At 37.8% G+C, this 18,770-nt stretch overlaps 1 protein-coding gene across 2 annotated transcripts; it reads left to right on the top strand.

Moving 5' to 3' along the window:
• Nucleotides 1–5,819: 5,819 nt before the first annotated feature.
• On the top strand, nt 5,820–8,830 carry LOC125135965 (olfactory receptor 11G2-like). 2 transcript variants are annotated; one of them, XM_047796541.1, is made up of 2 exons: nt 5,820–5,832; nt 7,884–8,830. In XM_047796541.1, the coding sequence occupies exons 1-2, from the start codon at nt 5,820–5,822 to the stop codon at nt 8,828–8,830; spliced, it is 960 nt and encodes a 319-aa protein (XP_047652497.1). The 2 variants fall into 2 exon arrangements, with proteins under 2 accessions (XP_047652497.1, XP_047652498.1); XM_047796542.1 differs by lacking the exon at nt 5,820–5,832 and having other exon boundaries at nt 7,877–8,830.
• Nucleotides 8,831–18,770: the final 9,940 nt, after the last annotated feature.

Below are 18,770 nucleotides of genomic sequence, written 5' to 3'. Positions count from 1 at the left end.
AAGTGGGGAATGGGAAAACATTATCTGTTACATGATTTTCATTAACTGTAAAAGAAAAACAAGTTGGTTCATGGGGAAAGCTAAATTACTGGCTCCTAGCTCTCTCAACCTCTTTCATGGTGATTCATATGAGAGAGACTAAGAGATACACTGAACAGTGGCTCCCCAAAATGTCTGACATATATATAGTTCAATACAGCTGATTCTTATGGCATTTCTTAATAAAATCAAAAGTATTATAAAGAAGTATAACTCAGTGTTAGCAATTATTCCCAGATCTAAGTTCTGTGGTACAAATATCAACTTTCTGATACTCTACCTTAATCCAATCCTTACCTTACACCAGTCAGAACAGCCATCATCAAAAAGTCTACAAATAATAAATGCTGGAGAGGGTGTGAAGAAAAGGGAATCTTTCTACACTGTGGGGATGTAAACTGGTATGGCCACAACAGAGAACAATATGGAGGTTCCTTAAAAAGAACTAAAAACAGAGTTACCATATGCTACAACAATCCCACTCCTGGGCATATATCCAGAGAAAACTCTAATTCAAAAAAATGTACACACCCTGAAGTTCAGAGAAGCACAATCTGTGATAGTCAAGACATGGAAGCAACCTAAATGTCCACTGACAGATGAATGGATAAAAAAGATGATAGATAGATAGAGATAGGTAGATAGATAGATAGACAGACAGATAGATATAGATAGGTAGATATTATTACATAAGATCTTTTATATTATATTAGTCAGCCATAAGAAAACAATGAGGTAACGCCAATTACAGCAACATAGGTGGATACAGACATCATCATACTATACTTAAGGAAAGTCCCAAGAGAAGTGAATAATGAACATAGAGACATCTCTTGACACCAGAAGTAAATGAATCCTTAAGGATCAGGGAAAACAGGGCTTACTTCCTGGCAGGCTAAGCTTATAACCCCTCCAACCTTCAGCAAAAACATGCAAGGACCCTTATCATAATCACTTCCACTTTTTTTCTCCTCTCTAGTTATTGTCAAGAAGACTATCTCTTCTCTCTAAGAAAACAAAAAAGAAACTTTTGAGAAGCGTCAGTGTAGAATTACCCCTGCTGTTCCAGGTAATAAGGTTATATTGTTTAGAAGAGAAAAAAAAAAAAAAACATGATCTACCAGCTTTTAACCAAAGCGCTCTTTGCTACAACCATACACATGCAACCAATATTTCTTAAGTTCTTACTGGTCAGGGAATGGTCAAGTTACTTCCACATGAATTTATTTCAGTCAGTAATCTTTATAACAGCCCTTTAAAGAATACCCATTTTATAGCTAAGGAAACTGAGTATTTATTTTCTATGACTAGTAAAACAAAGCTCTTTAGTTCTAAATCCAATGCTTTTTCTATTACATACAGTAGCCTACCACGCATCCTAGTCTGGAAAATTACCCTTCTTCTTAAATATTTTCCAGAAATAGATTATCTAATGTTACAGATGGGGCAGACCCCTCACTGAAACTACACAAATTAACTAAGGGAGGGAACTGACTTGTCGTGAGACATCTCTGGCTTGGCTATATAGAGAGGGCCAACAAATAGGTACCAAGGCTTCTACTGTACTGAGCTTTAAGAGGAAATTAAAAAATCAGGGAATGTCTCCCTTGCACTCTCGGTAGCATGGCCTGGCTTGCTCAGAAATAGTCTATCTCAACTCTCCCTTGCACTCTCGGTAGCATGGCCTGGCTTGCTCAGAAATAGTCTATCTCAACTTTTCCAGGGTTAACTAATTTAACAAGTAATCCAAAAAAAAAAGGTGATTATTGTTAATTAACTCAGTGCAAGTAGCCTAGGTACATAAACACAGACCTCATTGTACCCATCTTCATAGTGCCCTCTGTGGTTGATGCAAGGTGAATTTACCAGCCTTTTATGTTTGGTTGGTTTTTTTGAGAGCTTCAGCTTAGACATAAGGCGGTAACATCATAATTTCTTCTGTACAGAGGAGCTCAATAATAAAAGGTAAGTAACAATACAGTCTGGTTAAATATATTAGATTGAGCATAAAATAGTGATGATAATTCCTGTTCTCTAGGATATCTTCCTGTTTTCTAAAATAGCTTCCTGGCACAGAATTGCTGAGAGGGAAAGGTTTTACTTAAAAGTCTAACATGATCAATTTTTCCATTTTAAGAAGCACTGCATTGCTGCTTGGAAAATGGAGGACAAAAGCGCAAAACTAGAAACAAGGAGCTGTGTTAGAATGCTGCTGCAGAAGTTCAAAACAGAAAGGATGATAGTTTGAACTTAAGAGATGACAGTAAAGACAGAGGAGTGAATGATACGAGCCATATTTGAGAAACAGAAGCATCCTGCTGATGAATTAGACGTGAGGGATAAAAGATGTAACATTGAAATAAACCAGACCAGAAAGACTATGTTCTTGAACATTAACTAAGCCATTTAAAGTGCTGAAAATATTTTGAGAAGATAGACAAAGTTTATCACACACAAAAAAATACCTTTTTAAAAGGATCCTGCAAAACCCTTTGATTTATTTTTATTTTATTTTATTTTATTTTTTATTTTTTGTATTTTCTTGGGCTGCACCCATGGCATATGGAGGTTCCCAGGTTAGGGGTCTAATCAGAGCTGTAGCTACCGGCCTATGCTACAGCCACAGCAACGCCAGACCTGAGCTGTGTCTGCAACCTACACCACAGCTTACAGCTACGCCAGATCCTTAACCCACTGAGAAAAGCCAGGGATCAAACCCGCAACCTCATGGATCTTAGTCGGATTTGTTAACCACTGAGCCATGAAGGGAACTCTAAAACACTTTGATTTAAACTGTCCTAACCACAAAAGGTAATAAATTATTTTCACCTATGGAAAAACTGAATGACTTTTCTCTTAGTTGGTATTAAACTGTAGACCTAAAAATGACTTTTTTACCTTTACGAAATTTAGAGTTCATAAGTGACTTTAGCATGTTATAGCCAATTTTCTTTTGACTGACTCCTTCTATTCATTAGAAGTTATTGTATCATTATGGCTCCAATATTAATTAAAATCCCCATTCAAAGAAAAGGGCATTAGGAAAAATGCTTCAGAAAAACAGAGAATTGCTTCAGAAAATGCCATATTCTGTACATATACATGATGAAATACTACTGAGTCATAAAAGAAAAATGAAATGATGCCTTTTTCAGCAATACTGATGAACCTAGAGATTATCATACTAAGAGAAGTCAGTCAGAAAGAGAAAGACAAATATATCAGTTATATATGGACTCTAAAACATGATACAAATGAACTTATTTACAAAACAGAAGCAGGCTCACAGACTTAGAAAACAAATTTATGGATACCATAGGGAAAAGGCGGTGGGAGGAGGGATAAATTAGGATTTGGGACTAGGAGATACAAACTACTATATATAAAGTAGATAAACAACAAGGTCCTACTGTGTAGTACAGGGAACTATATTCAATATCCTGTAATTAAACCATAATGGAAAAGACTTTTTTTAAAAAAATAAAATACCGCTTTCTTTCTGATGACATGTGGAATCTGAAAAAAGGACAGACTGAACTTCTTTGCAGAACAGATGCTGACTCACAGACATTGAAAAACTTACGGTCTCCAGAGGAGACAGTTTGGGGGGTGGGGGATGTGCTTCGGTTGTGGGATGGAAATCCTGTGAAATTTGACTGTGGTGATCATTATACAACTATAGATGTGATAAATTAATTTGAGTAATAAAAAATTTAAAAAAATAAAATACCACTTTCTGAATATTTTCATCCTCAATAAAAATGGTATCAAGTAATGCAAATACATATTAGATATTTTATGTCTGGTTTAAGTTCACCTTCAAGAGATGAATATGTGGTACCTGAAAATCTCAGTCCCTAGCCACATGTCCTTAAAATCAGAGAGGAAAGGGCATCTAGAAAGGGTAAGTTTATGGTATAAGAACCAAATCCTCCCCCATCTGAAGAACTGAAAGACCTGAGGTAACTGTAGATATAAACTACAAGGATCTTGGGAAATTTTATTGGTCACATGAGTCCCCCATGTCCTGAAATCATATAAAATCCATAACTAGATGTGGCTCAAAGATGGACAGTTTTGCACATATTTAATAAGTTTCAAAACATTAATCAGTTTATTAATCTCCTGACACAATTTTTCTTTCTCTCCAAAAGCAAAACAAAAATACACTGTAATCAATTACCCCCTTCCCTAACACCTTCTGCCATTTTTGAAGGGAGGGTTTTTTTGAGAGTTTTTCTTTGTTTGTTTTTGCTTTTTAGGGCTGAACCTAAGACATATGGAAGTTCCCAGGCTGTGGGTGAAATTGGAGCTGCAGATGCCAGCCTATGCCACAGCCACAGTAACACGGGATCCAAGCCACATCTGCAACCTACACCACAGCTCATGGCAACACTGGATCCCTAACCCACAAGTGAGGCCAGGGATCAAACCTGCATCCTCATGGAGACTAGTCAGATTTTTAATCCACTCAGCCACAACAAGAACTCCCTTTTTATTTTATTTTTATTGGAGTATAGTTGATTTACAGTGTTGTGAGGTCTTATTGCTTTTGAATATTTCAGACAGACTATTGTGAAGAGTCTATGCCAACTCTCAAAAATAATGGAAAATAGACACGTTTCATGTTCCTTATGCATCTCCTATTTACCAAGGCTATAATAACTAAGACCAAGGCCTGAATTGCAGGACTATTTAACAACGTTTTTTTAACTCAGAAAAATATAAAGCTAATATACAAACATATAACCATCCAAAGTCATTCTGCCAAGATTGGAAGAGGAAGCAAAGAAATTTAAAGTTTTCTCTTCTTTTCAAGTTTCCTGCTACATGTATCTTAACATTAAATCAATAATATCAGGTTCCACAGTTTACATAACTAGAAAAAGAACCAATGGATTTTGCATAGTCATATTCACGACCCAGATAATCAAAGACCTGTTTGAACAAGACTACATTATTGCTAATCCTTTCTCTTAACTGGAGGAACTCTACCCTAAATGACTGGGAAATGTATTAACAGAAGTAAGCTGCAGTTATTTCCTACAATTAATATGAATGTTTTCCTCTTGAAACTGGTAGAGTGCATTACCAAATAGAATCAACAAGTTAGTTCCATACCTCAAAAGAAAAAAGGCGATTCCAGTGGTCCCAAGGGTCCCTCGTTCCATGGCCACAGAGTCTAAGTCGGCTTTGTCCACAAGTAGCTATGTTGGTGTGATCTCTTTCTGGAAGTTAAAAAAGTGCATTTATTCATTCATTTTATAACATTTGCTTTTTTAATTTTATTTTATTGTTATTAACCATAGCTGATTTACAGTGTGGTGTCAATTTCTGCTGTGATAGTATTATATCACTAAATTGAAAATATTGATGGTGGCTTACCCAGCTAAATATCTTTTTTTAAATTATAGTTGATTTACAATGTTGTGCTAATTCCTGCTGTACAGCAAAGTGACCCAGTCATATATACATACACATTCCCTTTCTCATAGCATCCCCCATCATGTTCTAGCCCAAGAGACTGAACTCAGTAGGACCTCATTGCCCATCCATTCTAAAAGTAATAGCTTGTATCTACTAACCCCAAACTCCCACTCCCTCAACCCTCCACCTTGGCAACAAGAAATTTGTTCTCCATGTCTGTGAGTCTGTTTGTTTTGTAGACAGGTTCATTTGTTTCATATTTTAGATTCCACATAGAAGTGATATCATATGGTATTTGTCTTTCTTAACTTCACTTAGTGTGAGAATTTCTAGCTGCATCCATGTTGCTGCAAATGACATTGTTTCGTTCTTCTATGGCTGAGTACAATTCCATTGTGTATATATACCACATCTTCTTAATCCATTTACCTGTCATTGGATATTTAGGTTGTTTTCATGTCTTGGCTATTGTGAATAGTGCTGTAATGAACATAGGAGTGCATGTATCTTTTTGAATGAAAGCTTTGTCTGAATATATGCCCAGGAGTGGAATTGCTGTATCATATGATAGTTCTATATTTAGTTACCTGAGGAACCTCCATACTGTTTTCCATAGTGGTTGTACCAATTTACATTCCCACCAATAGCGTTTCTCTACACCATCTCTAGCATTTATGCAAATCAAAACTACAATGAGGTACCAGAAGGGCCATCATTAATAAGTTTACCATTTTCTAAATATTTATTAAAAGATGCCTAAGTGCAAAGCATTATACTAATTCCTAATCATGTCTAATAAAGTAACTTCTCAGGCAAACTGATTTTGAGCTGATGACAAAGGTTCTATTGAAATTTGCTGCTCAGGAAGATGTTCCTATGTGACCCACTTTAAAGAATTCTCTTGAGAGAAGCATATGAAAAAAGAAGGGGTGCAGTAAAGATATGTCTTCTTAAATCATAAGGCAGATCACAAGACTCAAATCTTATAAAAGATAAAGGTGGCTGTAAATTACATCATGCATTAAAATGTTCTCCTAAACCAAGTTTGGAGACAGTTTTATCATTTTCAGAATTCTCTTCCTTGAAAGCAAAACAGTTCTGACATAAGCATCTACTCTGAAAAAAGCAAAACAAAACAAAAAAACACTGTCAGGAAGACAACTACTAAGTCTGATATTACAAAAGGAAAAGAAAGAGAGAAGCCATTAAAATTCAGTCTATATTTAATTCCCCAGGCTCTGGTAAATATAGACCTTAACATTACAAAAAGATGTTGACAATCAGAGGTCTCATATACTGTCAGTGAGAGTGATAAACAGTGCAATAATGATGGAACAGTGTTTAGCTTAATCTATGAAAACTGAAGATACATACGCCCTTTGATCCAGCCTATAGAAATGCACACATGGGTCAACCAGGAAAAAGGAACTATATATTCATAGCAGCATTACTCCTAATAGCTGTAAAGTATAAATAGCCAAAATACCCAACTGTAGTACAGTAGTTTAATAAGTGGTGGTTTATTCATAGACTGTAATGGTATAGAGTGGTAAAAATGGACAAACTATAGATACATGCCACAAAATAAATTTCAAAAAACTTACTATTGAACAAAAGAAGCCATACAAAAGTACTATGTATACCATGATTTCATTTATGGAAAGTATAAAAACAATCAAAACTAAAAAAATTGTGTTTCAGAACGCATATTTAGTTTTTTTGTTTTGGGTTTTTTGTTTGTTTTTTGCTTTATAGGTTCACACTTGCAGCATTTGGAAATTCCCAGGCCAGGGGTCTAATGGAAGCTGTAGCCACCAGCCTATGCCACAGCCCCAGCAGTGTCAGCTCCGAGCCATATCTGCAACCTACACCACAGGTCACGGCAACACCAGATCCTTAACCCACTGAGCGAGGCCAAGGATCGAACACCAATCCTCATGGATCCTGGTCAGGTTCATTACCACTGAGCCACGACAGGAAAGCCCCATACTTAGTTATTAAAACAAAGAAAAGAAGGAAGGTGATTACCATCAGGAAAGGAGAATGTTTCAACTGGAGGGACAGAGAGAGGCAGAGGTAGTGATTGTGATAGAGCATGAGAGGAGATTTGAGGGTGCAAATGATAATCTATTTCTTGACCTCAGTTATAGTTACTGAAGAGTTTTATAAATAATTATTTAAATGTCAAGCATGTTTCTATATATTGCAAGATAAGGAAATGTCTCTGTCTACTGATATTCATTGACTTCTAGTGTTTTTACAACCCAACCACTCAGCCAGTTCAATATTTCAGGATTAGATAAAATAGTAACTATTGATATATAAATGTTTACTGCATTCCCCAGGGTGGTTCCAATGCATATCTGAGTCCCCATCTGTCTTTGCAATTATTCAATAATTTGATGGTGCTTTCACAGCTCCCAGACACATGAACATCTCCAACACCCCCAGCAACTCCAGCACCATCACCGGCTTCATCCTCCTGGGCTTCCCTTGCTCCAGGCACGGACAGATCCTCCTCTTTCTGCTCTTCGCTGGGGTCTACCTCCTGACCCTCATGGGCAATGGTTCTATCATCTGTGCTGTGTGCCAGGATCAGAGACTCCACACCCCCATGTACATCCTGCTCGCCAACTTCTCCTTCCTCGAGATCTCCTATGTCACCTCCACTGTCCCTAACATGCTGGCCAACCTCCTCTCTGACAACAAGGTCATCTCCTTCTCTGGATGCTTTCTCCAGTTCTACTTTTTCTTCTCCTTGGGTTCTACAGAATGCTTTTTCTTGGCGATTATGGCATTTGATCGATACCTTGCCATCTGCCGGCCTCTACGTTACCCCACTCTCATGACTGCACGTCTCTGCACCAATCTTGTGGTCAGCTGCTGGGTACTTGGTTTTCTCTGGTTCCTAGTCCCTATCATCATCATTTCCCAAATGTCCTTCTGTGGATCCAGGATCATTGATCACTTCCTATGTGATCCAGGTCCTCTGTTGGCCCTCACCTGCACGAGAGTACCTGTAATAGAGTTAACGAGCTCTACTTTAAGTTCACTGGTCTTATTTATTCCCTTTTTCTTCATCATGGGGTCCTATGCTCTGGTCCTGCGAGCTGTGTTGAAAGTCCCTTCAGCAGCTGGACGAAGAAAGGCTTTCTCCACCTGTGGGTCCCATCTGGCTGTGGTTTCTCTTTTCTATGGCTCAGTGATGGTCATGTATGTGAGCCCCACATCTGAGCATGAAGCTGGAATGCAGAAAATAGTGACTTTGTTTTATTCTGCAGTTACTCCACTCATTAATCCTGTAATATACAGTCTAAGAAACAAAGACATGAAACATGCTATGAAGAAATTATTAGGAACATAAAAGTCTTGGTTTAAAATATTTGAGGGGACAGAAGTTGTTTGTAATCTCTTGGTTAAAAAGAAGACTGACATCATTCAGCAAAGTGTTTATATTGGTTTTGACCTGTATACGCCATAGTGTGTTTTTATTTCCGAGAATATAGGACTATAAGGAATCTCAAAGATGTACTCCATATCCCTAATTGTGCAAATGATAGAGACATAGATTGAAAACCTGAGTTGCGTTTTTTGAGGAAATATAAGTTAAAGTGGATTTCCTGCCAACCTAGAAAATTTCTCTACAATGGCAGAAGAAATTTTAAAGGTTTCATTACTGGATAAGCATTAAAGAAAGAGAATATGGCCATCACGGGCAATCCACTGCAAGATGGCAAAGACAGAAAGAAATCTCATCCTTTTACAGTCAAGCAAATACAACACTTCACATACATGTTCTCAAAATAAATAATAACTAATCCTCAAAAAGACTTGACCATTTTACCACACATAGTTTATCCCAGATTCACCTGGTAATTGGAATGGCCATCTGATTTTGATAATTGGCTTCACACAAAAGAAAAATAACATACCTCTATGACAGGAGACAGTTTTGCAACTTGGACATTAAGCCAAAGTTAGTCTCCTACCTTCCCTTGATTATTACATTTCAAAGACACTTCCCAGATCCTTGACAGAGACATCCCTGGGTCTTAAATCTGACAAGAGTGTTATTAACCTTTTTAAAACGTACAAGCATTTCAAAGACAGAGAAATAACTGAAGTACAAATTTTCTAAGGTAAATGCTCTTTTAAAAGGGAAAGGGGGAGTTCCCGTCGTGGTGCAGTGGTTAACGAATCCAACTAGGAACCATGAGGTTGCGGGTTCGGTCCCTGCCCTTGCTCAGTGGGTTAACGATCCAGCGTTGCCGTGAGCTGTGGTGTAGGTTGCAGACGTGGCTCGGATCCTGCGTTGCTGTGGCTCTGGCGGAGGCTGGTGGCTACAGCTCCAATTCAACCCCTAGCCTGGGAACCTCCATATGCCGCGGGAGCGGCCCAAGAAATAGCAACAACAACAAAAAAAAAGACAAAAAAAAAGGGAAAGGGGAAAATCTCTTCATTTTCAACATGGATAATTAAGCCTCTTATTTTTTATGTGTATGTGCTCTTACAAATTGCATGAGCCTAGGGCAAAAACTGAAGTTTTATATTACCCTTCCAACATCAACAAATTCTTTACTCTTCTAGTTGCACTTATATTTCTGCCCTCCAAAATGTCTATTCTGATAGCATCAATTATAGAGATATCAATTATTATATATCTGTATGTATATATATATACCTTCATATAAATAAGAAAAATAGCATCAGCATAATAAAAAGGTGCCAAATATATGACAAAAGTAAAAAGCAAAGTCTTTTAAATATCTGAAAAGACATTGTGGTTTATTCAGAATTAGAGAAATATAAAGAAAACTACAATAAATATACCTCTTTTCCCTTCAAATTGACAAAGATCAAAAATAAAGTTGGGTTGGAGTTCCTGTCATGGCTCAGTGGCTAACGAATCCAACTAGGAAATATGAAGTTGCAGGTTCGATCCCTGACCTTGCTCAGTGGGTTAAGGATCCAGCATTGCCATGAGCTGTAGTGTAGGTCGCAGACAGAGCTCAGATCCCGTGTTAATGTGCCTCTGGCAAAGGCCAGCAGCAACAGCTCCGATTAGATTCCTAGCCTGGGAACCTCCATATGCCACGGGAGCGGCCCCAGAAAAGGCAAATAGACAAAAAAAATAGTAATAATAATCATGTTGGAAGTTCCCATCATGGCTCAGTGGAAACGAATCTAACATCCATGAGGACGCAGGTTCAATCCCTGGCCTCGCTCAGTCGGTTAAGGATCCGGCGCTGCCGTGAGCTGTGGTGTAGGTCACAGATGTGGCTCGGATCTTGTGTTGCTATGGCTGTGTATAGGTCAGCAGCTACAGATCTGATTCGACCCCTAGCCTGGAAACCTCCATGTGTCATGGATGCAGCCATAAAAAGACAAATAATAATAATAATGTTGGGAAAAACAGCAATCTCATCCTTTGCTAGTAAAGCATAAATTGGTACAACATCTATGGAGGACAGTTTGCTTAAAAACTATCAAAATCTAAAAGGCATTCTCTCTGATTCAATAATTCTACTCTTAGATATTTATCTGAGTAGGACACTTATGCATAAGAAAAATGATAGTTGTACAAGAATATTGACTATTCCTTCTAATAGAAAGGATTGGAGCAATCTGAATTCCCATTTATTAAAGACTAATTAGATAAATTATTGTATATACACAGAATGGAATATACTATATGACTGTTAAAAATGAAGATCTGTGCATACCGATATAAAAGTATTCTCAAAGTTAAAGGAAAAGCAAGTTGAGGAGTTCCCGTCTTGGCGCAGTGGAAACGAATCCAATTAGGAACCATGAGGTTGGGGGTTCAATCCCTGGCCTCGCTCAAAATAAGGCTCCAGCATCGCCGTGATCTGTGGTGTAGGTCAAAGACACAGCTCGGATCTGGCATTGCTGTGGCTCTGGAATAGGCCGACAGCAGCAGCTCCAATTACACCCCTAGCCTGGGAACCTCCATATGCTGCAAGTGTGGCCCTAAAAGTACAGAAGACCCAAAAAAAAGGAGATTGAAAGATATCTGTATCTTGATTTTCTATTATGTGAAGAAAGATTATATAAATATGTATATATATGTTCATAAACACAATGTGTATTTCTAAAAGAAGAAAGAGGAAACTAGTACCTGGGAAAACAGAATTGTGTATCTAGGGAATGGGGAAAAAAGGAGATGTTTTCACTGTAAATGCCTCTGTATTTTTAAAATTTCTTCCTATATGCCTGTATTTCACTTAAACAACATTTAATGTTAACATTTAAAAATTAATTTTAAAACTATTTCATTATGAAATTAGAACCAGGGAAACATTTCTTCATAATTCCTGTGATTCTTTGGGAAACTAGGAAAAGAACTATTTGTTAGTGGAAGAAAAAAAAAAAGGAAACGGACAACCCTTGGTGTAGAAGTAAAGACAGTAAATCACATCATCATCGTGACACTTCTATAAAGACTCATCTTAAACTTCCTTAATGAAAGCCTACATTGATCTCAGCTTATTTATAAACATTAAATTCAGCCACTGGGCTTGCATAAACTCATAATTTATGAGAAGAGAAACAATTTAGGTATAGCCCAATCACTGCCTACTGTTACTAACAGTTTCTCATTTGAACTTCACCCTTAAAAGTAGTTGACTGGGAATGTACAAGGAAAGGAAGAATAGTACATGAATAAAACATTATCAACTCTTCTGAGGATTTAGCTGTGATTGACGTCTGTTTTTTAATCCTATTCTGCATATACTTTTTAAAAAGTAACCATTGCTGGAAATATAAATTCGAGCCAAAGACTGAAGTTTTCACCAGATTTTTTCCACCTAAACATTATGAATGATGATTAAGTATCTAAGTTAGCACAAATAACCTATTCAACCTATAACGTACCTGCTCATAATGCGAATGTATTCCAAGATCTAATCCACGTACCAGTGGGGGTAGGAAAGGCAAATAAAAAGAATAAAAACAGGTATAGTAACACATTCTTGCATGCAATTAATATGTAAACCTGCTACAACTAAATATATGAATTTAGGTGCTCTCTGGGTGCATTACTCCACAGAGGTGGGTGTCTCCTGCTTTCAGAGTCAGGATGGTCTTCCATGCCTTTCAGACTCACTCAACAAAACATGGCTATTTTGTATATGCATAGGCTAACTATGACTAGAACAGAACACAGGGCAAAGAGCCCAGGAAACTCTGACAGGGAAAACCTGAAAGACAAGGCAGAGCTCTACTGCAGAGGTCTTATCAACTAGGCTATGGACTTTGAGTTTTATGTTGTGGGTAGAGGAAGCATAAAAGGTGCTTAAAGAGGAGGAGAGATGTTTAAGATGAAAACTCTTTCAAGCAGTGTGAAGGGACAAAAGGTGGGTTATGCTAAAAGACCTGCTCCTGTGTTGAGGATGAAGAAACCTTGAAGCCCAACCCCTAACTGCAGCTTCTCTGCAAACTGCTACAGAATGGCCCTGCTACCACCTCTTAGACAAAAGTATCCTTGGGCCTGGTAAGTGTCCCATGAGAGGCAGGGTTCTTCAGTGCAACTGTTGGAACTCCAAGTTCTAACTGAGAGAAGAGAGGAAAAGGTCCCTGAGAAGGCCATGGTGGTCTTAGGAAAAGAGTAATTCCAAAGCCCTCTTGACTGACCTCCATCACTCCCTGAAACCAGTCTACTCTGTCTGAGAGCAAGACAAGGATCTGTCCCCAGAACACACAATTGGCAACAACCTAACAGAAGACAACAAAAAAACTCCAGCAATACCAACACCTTATCATGGGTTTTGTTTGACAAAACTTCCCTAGAGCACATGAGAGGTACTCTAAACAGGTTTAGTGAGTGATGGATGAACTTATTAATTGCATCTCTGGACATCACTAAGAGATTTAGACCCAGTAAAAGATAATATTCCCTCCACCACTGGAGAAAATAAAGGAAAAAGTGAAGGCACAATGGTCTCCAGAGAAGACAGGGAGTGAGCAAGGGAATAACTAGCACAGACCTGTCTCCTGGCACCATCCTCTTTCTAGAGACAGTGAATGATTCCTCAAGGACCAAAAGACAAGCTCTACTTATAATCCATGGATCCTAAAGTGCACACATCCATTCATCTTCATCCCACCTACTTTTACGTTCTCTCCCAGCTAGTTACTACAAAGACAGTTTCTACTCTCAGAAAAACCTGCATGAAACCAACTGAGAAGCCTCTGTTGGGATTCCCTTCGCTGCTTCAGGAAAGAAGGTAATTTTGTGCTTAGAGGAGAAAAATATTAAAATATAGATAGAGAATCTACATCTCTGAAAAAAGTCTTGTGTTAACTCTGCCACAGTTTTACACAAAACATCTAATATTTGCTATATAACAGATATGGACAAGGTGCTTGCACTTTGTCAAATAATTATTTCATTCAACAGTATTCATAACAACTCTTTGGGGAGAGCACTATTATCTCCATTTGAGGTCTAAAGAAACTAAGAGTTTCAAGAAATAACTGGCTTAGGAGTTCCAGTCATGGTTCGGCGGAAATGAATCTCACTAGTATCTGTGAGGACACAGGTTCCATCACTGGGCTCACTCAGTGGGTTAAAGTATCCAGCTGTGAGCTGTGATGTGGGTCACAGATGTGGCTTGGAACCCATGTTACTGTGGCTGTGGTGTAGGCCAGTGGCTACAGCTTCAATTCATCCCCTAGCCTGGGAACCTCTATATGCCAAAGGTGAAGTCCTAAAAAAGAAAAGAAAAGAACTGGCTTATAGAATTTTCCACAATAATGCAATGTTAAGTGCTGGAATTCAAATCCTGTATTCAAATTCAGTACTCTTTCTAGTATAAGACAAATGCCTACCACTTACCAGCAATGGATAAGTATACTTTCAAGGGGTTTCAAAAAAGTTTTTACAGTGAGATAGAGGGCCAAAGAGAGACAGAGACAGACATATAGAGAGATAACAGATAGATACCACTAACTAGTGCCAGGCATTTAGAAAATATTATTTCTGTAATCTTCAAAACACCCTCTGTATTCAGTGCTCTTATTCTCTCCACCTTACAGAAAAGGAAACCAAAGCATAGAGAGGTGCTGGAAAGTTGTGGAGGCAGGATTCAAACCCAAACAGTCCCATTATGGAAGCTGAGCTACTGCATGCAGCAGCCTCTCCATGTCAGTGAGGCAAAGGACAGTGCTCAGCTGGGCTGGGAACTGCCTGGGCTGGCTGCTGAGAGAAGCTAGTGAGGATACCAGGACTTCACTCCAGTTTGGTTTCTGGGATCCAGCTTTGAAGAAAAAAAGAAAGTATCAGTCAAAAATATCCAGATTGTTAAACTAGTCAAAATCAGGATGATCACATAACATCCAGACATCTAGATACTAATTTACTAAGTTTAAAAGTGAAGCTTGTTTTCTTGGTTCTGTTAATCCTCTGTCTAAGCAGCTTGAGTACACAGACAGCCTTGGGGCCCTTTTGCTCCAGTTCTCACTACCTTGGCCACAGCGCCCTGCAGCCACCCACGGGGACCTGGCCAACTTAGGATGACCTGTTAACACAGGCACTAAATTCTATGCTTAGGAGTTCATTAACAAAAGATGCATAACAAAACAGCTTAGCAGAAATATCTCTACCTTTACCCACTCAATTTTATTAGGTTTAGAATAAAATATTTTTACACATTTTCTATGTCGTCGAACAATTTTCTCGGCCTTGTACTTAGAAAACTATTCTGAAAAGGGAGCTGTCCTGAATCCTGAATCCTGTCTTGAGTCCTTCTTACACAATTAATACATCACCCAGCAAGAGTTTCCATTCCAGGATTATATATCACTTCTAGATTTGCAAGTTTGTGTCCCATATACTCAGGGCATTCCTAGAATAACAATTAACATCTCTGAGATGAACAGGATTAAGAATTATATAGCACAATTCCCATTCTACATTTAAGATACTAAAGTTACAGATGTTAAATAACTATGCTAGATTCATAAACAAAGTTAGTTTAAAAAAAATCAACAAAATATAGAACTTGTCTTTCCTCTTTTCCATTCTGCTGCCCATTTTTAGCAGCTAAAGAGATAATCGATTAAAATAGAATAGCTTCCATTACCAAGAACATTCAATCTCTTATATCCCCCTTTCAAACGAATTTCATAGACTTTATCAATAGTCTAGTATCTTCAGGTGATACAAAGTTCTTAGATAAAACATTCCTATGAATTTTACTGACATTAGTTTCTAGGTTCACATGATATGAAAATCATTTTCATATAAATATTGTTTTCAGGCTTGAAACATATTTCTCTCAAAATGTCTTCTATGTATGGATATTTTAAGGAATCTTTTATTCTCTTCACTCTAATCCATGTGTTTTCCAAAGTTTCTATAATAAAGAGATTTTATAATTAGAAAAATATTTTTGGAAAAAAGAGAGCTGTTAAACAAGTTTATTAAACAGCTACTATGTGCCACAACTATAATAAAACAACTCAACAGCCAAAGTTCCTGCCCTCACTCAACTGGCAAAGATATACAAATAAGAAACAAAATAACTTCAGATTTTAATAAGTGGTAGGAAGGAAATAAATAGAAATTTATAAATAAAAAATGGCAGGAGAAGTACAGTGTTCAGAAGAACAGAATAATTAGGCTAGAAACTAAAGTATAGACTTCAGATAAGATTCCCAGGCACACACCTAAAACAAAGAACTTGGTCAGAGAAGAACTTGGCTTATTCCAGGATACAGAGAAGGCCCACGTAAATGAAGGGGGAGGAGGGAAGCCATGACCAGGAAAGGGGGAGGGAGAAGTGAAAAAATAGTGAAGTAGGTGGAAGCCAGACCATTCAGGGGTCATGCCTCACAAAATGGAGCCTGGATTTTATTCTAGGTTGGAGGAAGTTACTAAATAATGTTTTCATATGAGGAAATGACATGATCTTATTAACATTATTAAAAGGTCAGTCTGGCTGCTGTGTAGAGAATTGGTTGTAGAGAAGCAAAGGCAAGAGGCAAAGAGATCATTCGGCAGGCCTTTGCAGTAATCCAGAGAAAAAAATAAGGGTAGCATAAATAGGGGGATACAGGGCAAAGAGAAACAGACGCCTCAAGGCTCAAGGCATATTTTAGAAACAGAACAAATAGAATTACAGGCGAACTATGTATGAAGGATAAAAGAAAGAGAGATGTGATATTAAAACATAAGAGAAAAAAAAGAAGGTCCTCAAATGTTTTCTCAATCATCCCTACTTCAAGTAATAAGATGGTCAAATAGATGACCATGAATAAATTGAGATTTCAGGAAAACCAGCAAAACAATAACAGACCAAAAAAACACAATCACTACTAAGCAACAAATTCCTTGAAAAATTGACTTGATAAAAGCCAGGTGTCACTTCTCTAAATTACTATTATAAACTCACGCCTTTAAAATGTTTGTTTTAACTTCTGACACTCTATAATCTGAATTCATCAGTCATATTAAATCCTACCTTCTGCCACTTATGAGTAAGCAGTGCGCCAAATGACCCCATTAGTTTCTAAACATTCTACAAACAGACAAGCCGAATTTGGGGGGAAAAAAACTTCTTCAACAAAGACAAAAGTCCTAAACATTTTTATCCTAAATGAATACAGAGGAGAGCTGTTTTACAAATATGAGATTTTTTTCTTTTTCTTTTTCAGTCATACCTACAGCATGTGGAAGTTTCAGGCCAGGGACCAAATCTGAGCCAGAGCTACAGACCTATATTACAGCTGCAGTAATGCTGGATCTTTAACCCACTGCGCCAGGCTGGGAACAACTGTCACATCGACAGAGATAAGCCAGATCATTAACCCACTTTGCCACAGCGGGAAATCGAAATATGAGATTTTTTAAAGAAAATATGTTTTCAGTTTCCCTTCATGATAGATATATAACTGTTTGAAACTTAATCTGAGCCCCTTGACAGATGAGTTTAAAAGCTAAGCAAAAACACAGACGAGCTCATACATAACATGTCATTTTATATATATACACATACACACACGCAGAGTACATAAAGTATATTCTCCCCTTCCTCATCCCACTCTTGCTGCAGCCAGCAATGCCCTGTGGTAATACACATTAAAACAGAGATGGTCAGGGCATTTCTGTTGTGACTCATTAAAAACAAACCCAACTAGAATCCATGAGGATACAGGTTCGATCCCTGGCCCCGCTCAGTGGGTTAAGGAGCTAGCATTGCCACCAGGTGTGGTGTAGGGTCACAGACACGGCTTGGATTTGGCATTGCTGTGGCCATGGCATAGGTTGGCAGCTGTGGCTCCAATTCAATCCCTGGCCTGGGAACTTCCATATGCTGCAGGTGCAGCCCTAAAAAAAAAAATGCAAAAAAAAAAATGGCAGAGATGGTCAGGATCTTGGGAGTTCTTATTGGACATATGAGTGCCTCTTGACCTGAGAATCAAGTAATATCCTAAGCAAACCTGACACAGAGGAAGGGTTCCAGGACACCACTACGTTCTCATTCCAGAGAACAGACCTAATTCAATATGGTCACATTACTGATGGTAATTTTATCTTTCAAGATACCTATCCAGATGGCCCTTTTTTGGGGTGCTGTTTTCTCAGGTAGTTTTCTCCAGCAAAGTTGATTGATTTACTTATGAAATTCATAGATAATTTGTAGATGATTATGAGAGAGAATAAATCAACAAGTTAAGCTGAAATATAGCCAACTGTCTATTTTTAAATGACATCAAAAGTCCCATATGTTTTCCTATTTCAAAATCACATGATTCAACAAGGCACCTGCCTACAAACAGTTGCATTTGGTAACAATTCAAGGAGTACTTAGGCAGTGCACTTCACTTAAAAAAAAAATTACAGTGCACTTCACTTCACTTAAAAAAAAATTGCAGAACATTTATAAGTTCAAGAGTCATGTGCATCCCCAGTCATCACCATGACACTGCTTTTTGGCATAGCAATAATCTTAACCTACTCTTAAAAAAGCATTTTCCAAAAAGAGAGCTAAGCCGATATATTTAGTTTAAAAGGATAGGAAAAGAGAATAAACAGTGTAATGTGAGTCTACACTGCATCCTCCTTCCTGGGATAAGCTACATGAGGTAGGTATTTTAATCTATTTTGTTCATTGCTGTATCTAGAAAAAAATACCTAGCAAATAGTAAACACTCAATAAATATTAAATTAATAACGAATTAGAAAACAAAGCTCAGTTTCTTGTTTGGACAAATACAATGAATTCCTCTGCTATTCCAGGGATATTCAGCAATTTTAACCTTTCACAGCTCCCAGTCAC

This window comes from Phacochoerus africanus, chromosome 9, assembly GCF_016906955.1.
Source record: "Phacochoerus africanus isolate WHEZ1 chromosome 9, ROS_Pafr_v1, whole genome shotgun sequence".
In the NCBI taxonomy this organism is placed as follows: domain Eukaryota; kingdom Metazoa; phylum Chordata; class Mammalia; order Artiodactyla; family Suidae; genus Phacochoerus; species Phacochoerus africanus.
The sequence above is the reverse complement of the archived record's forward strand: the minus strand, read 5'-3'. Positions and strand labels throughout refer to the sequence as shown.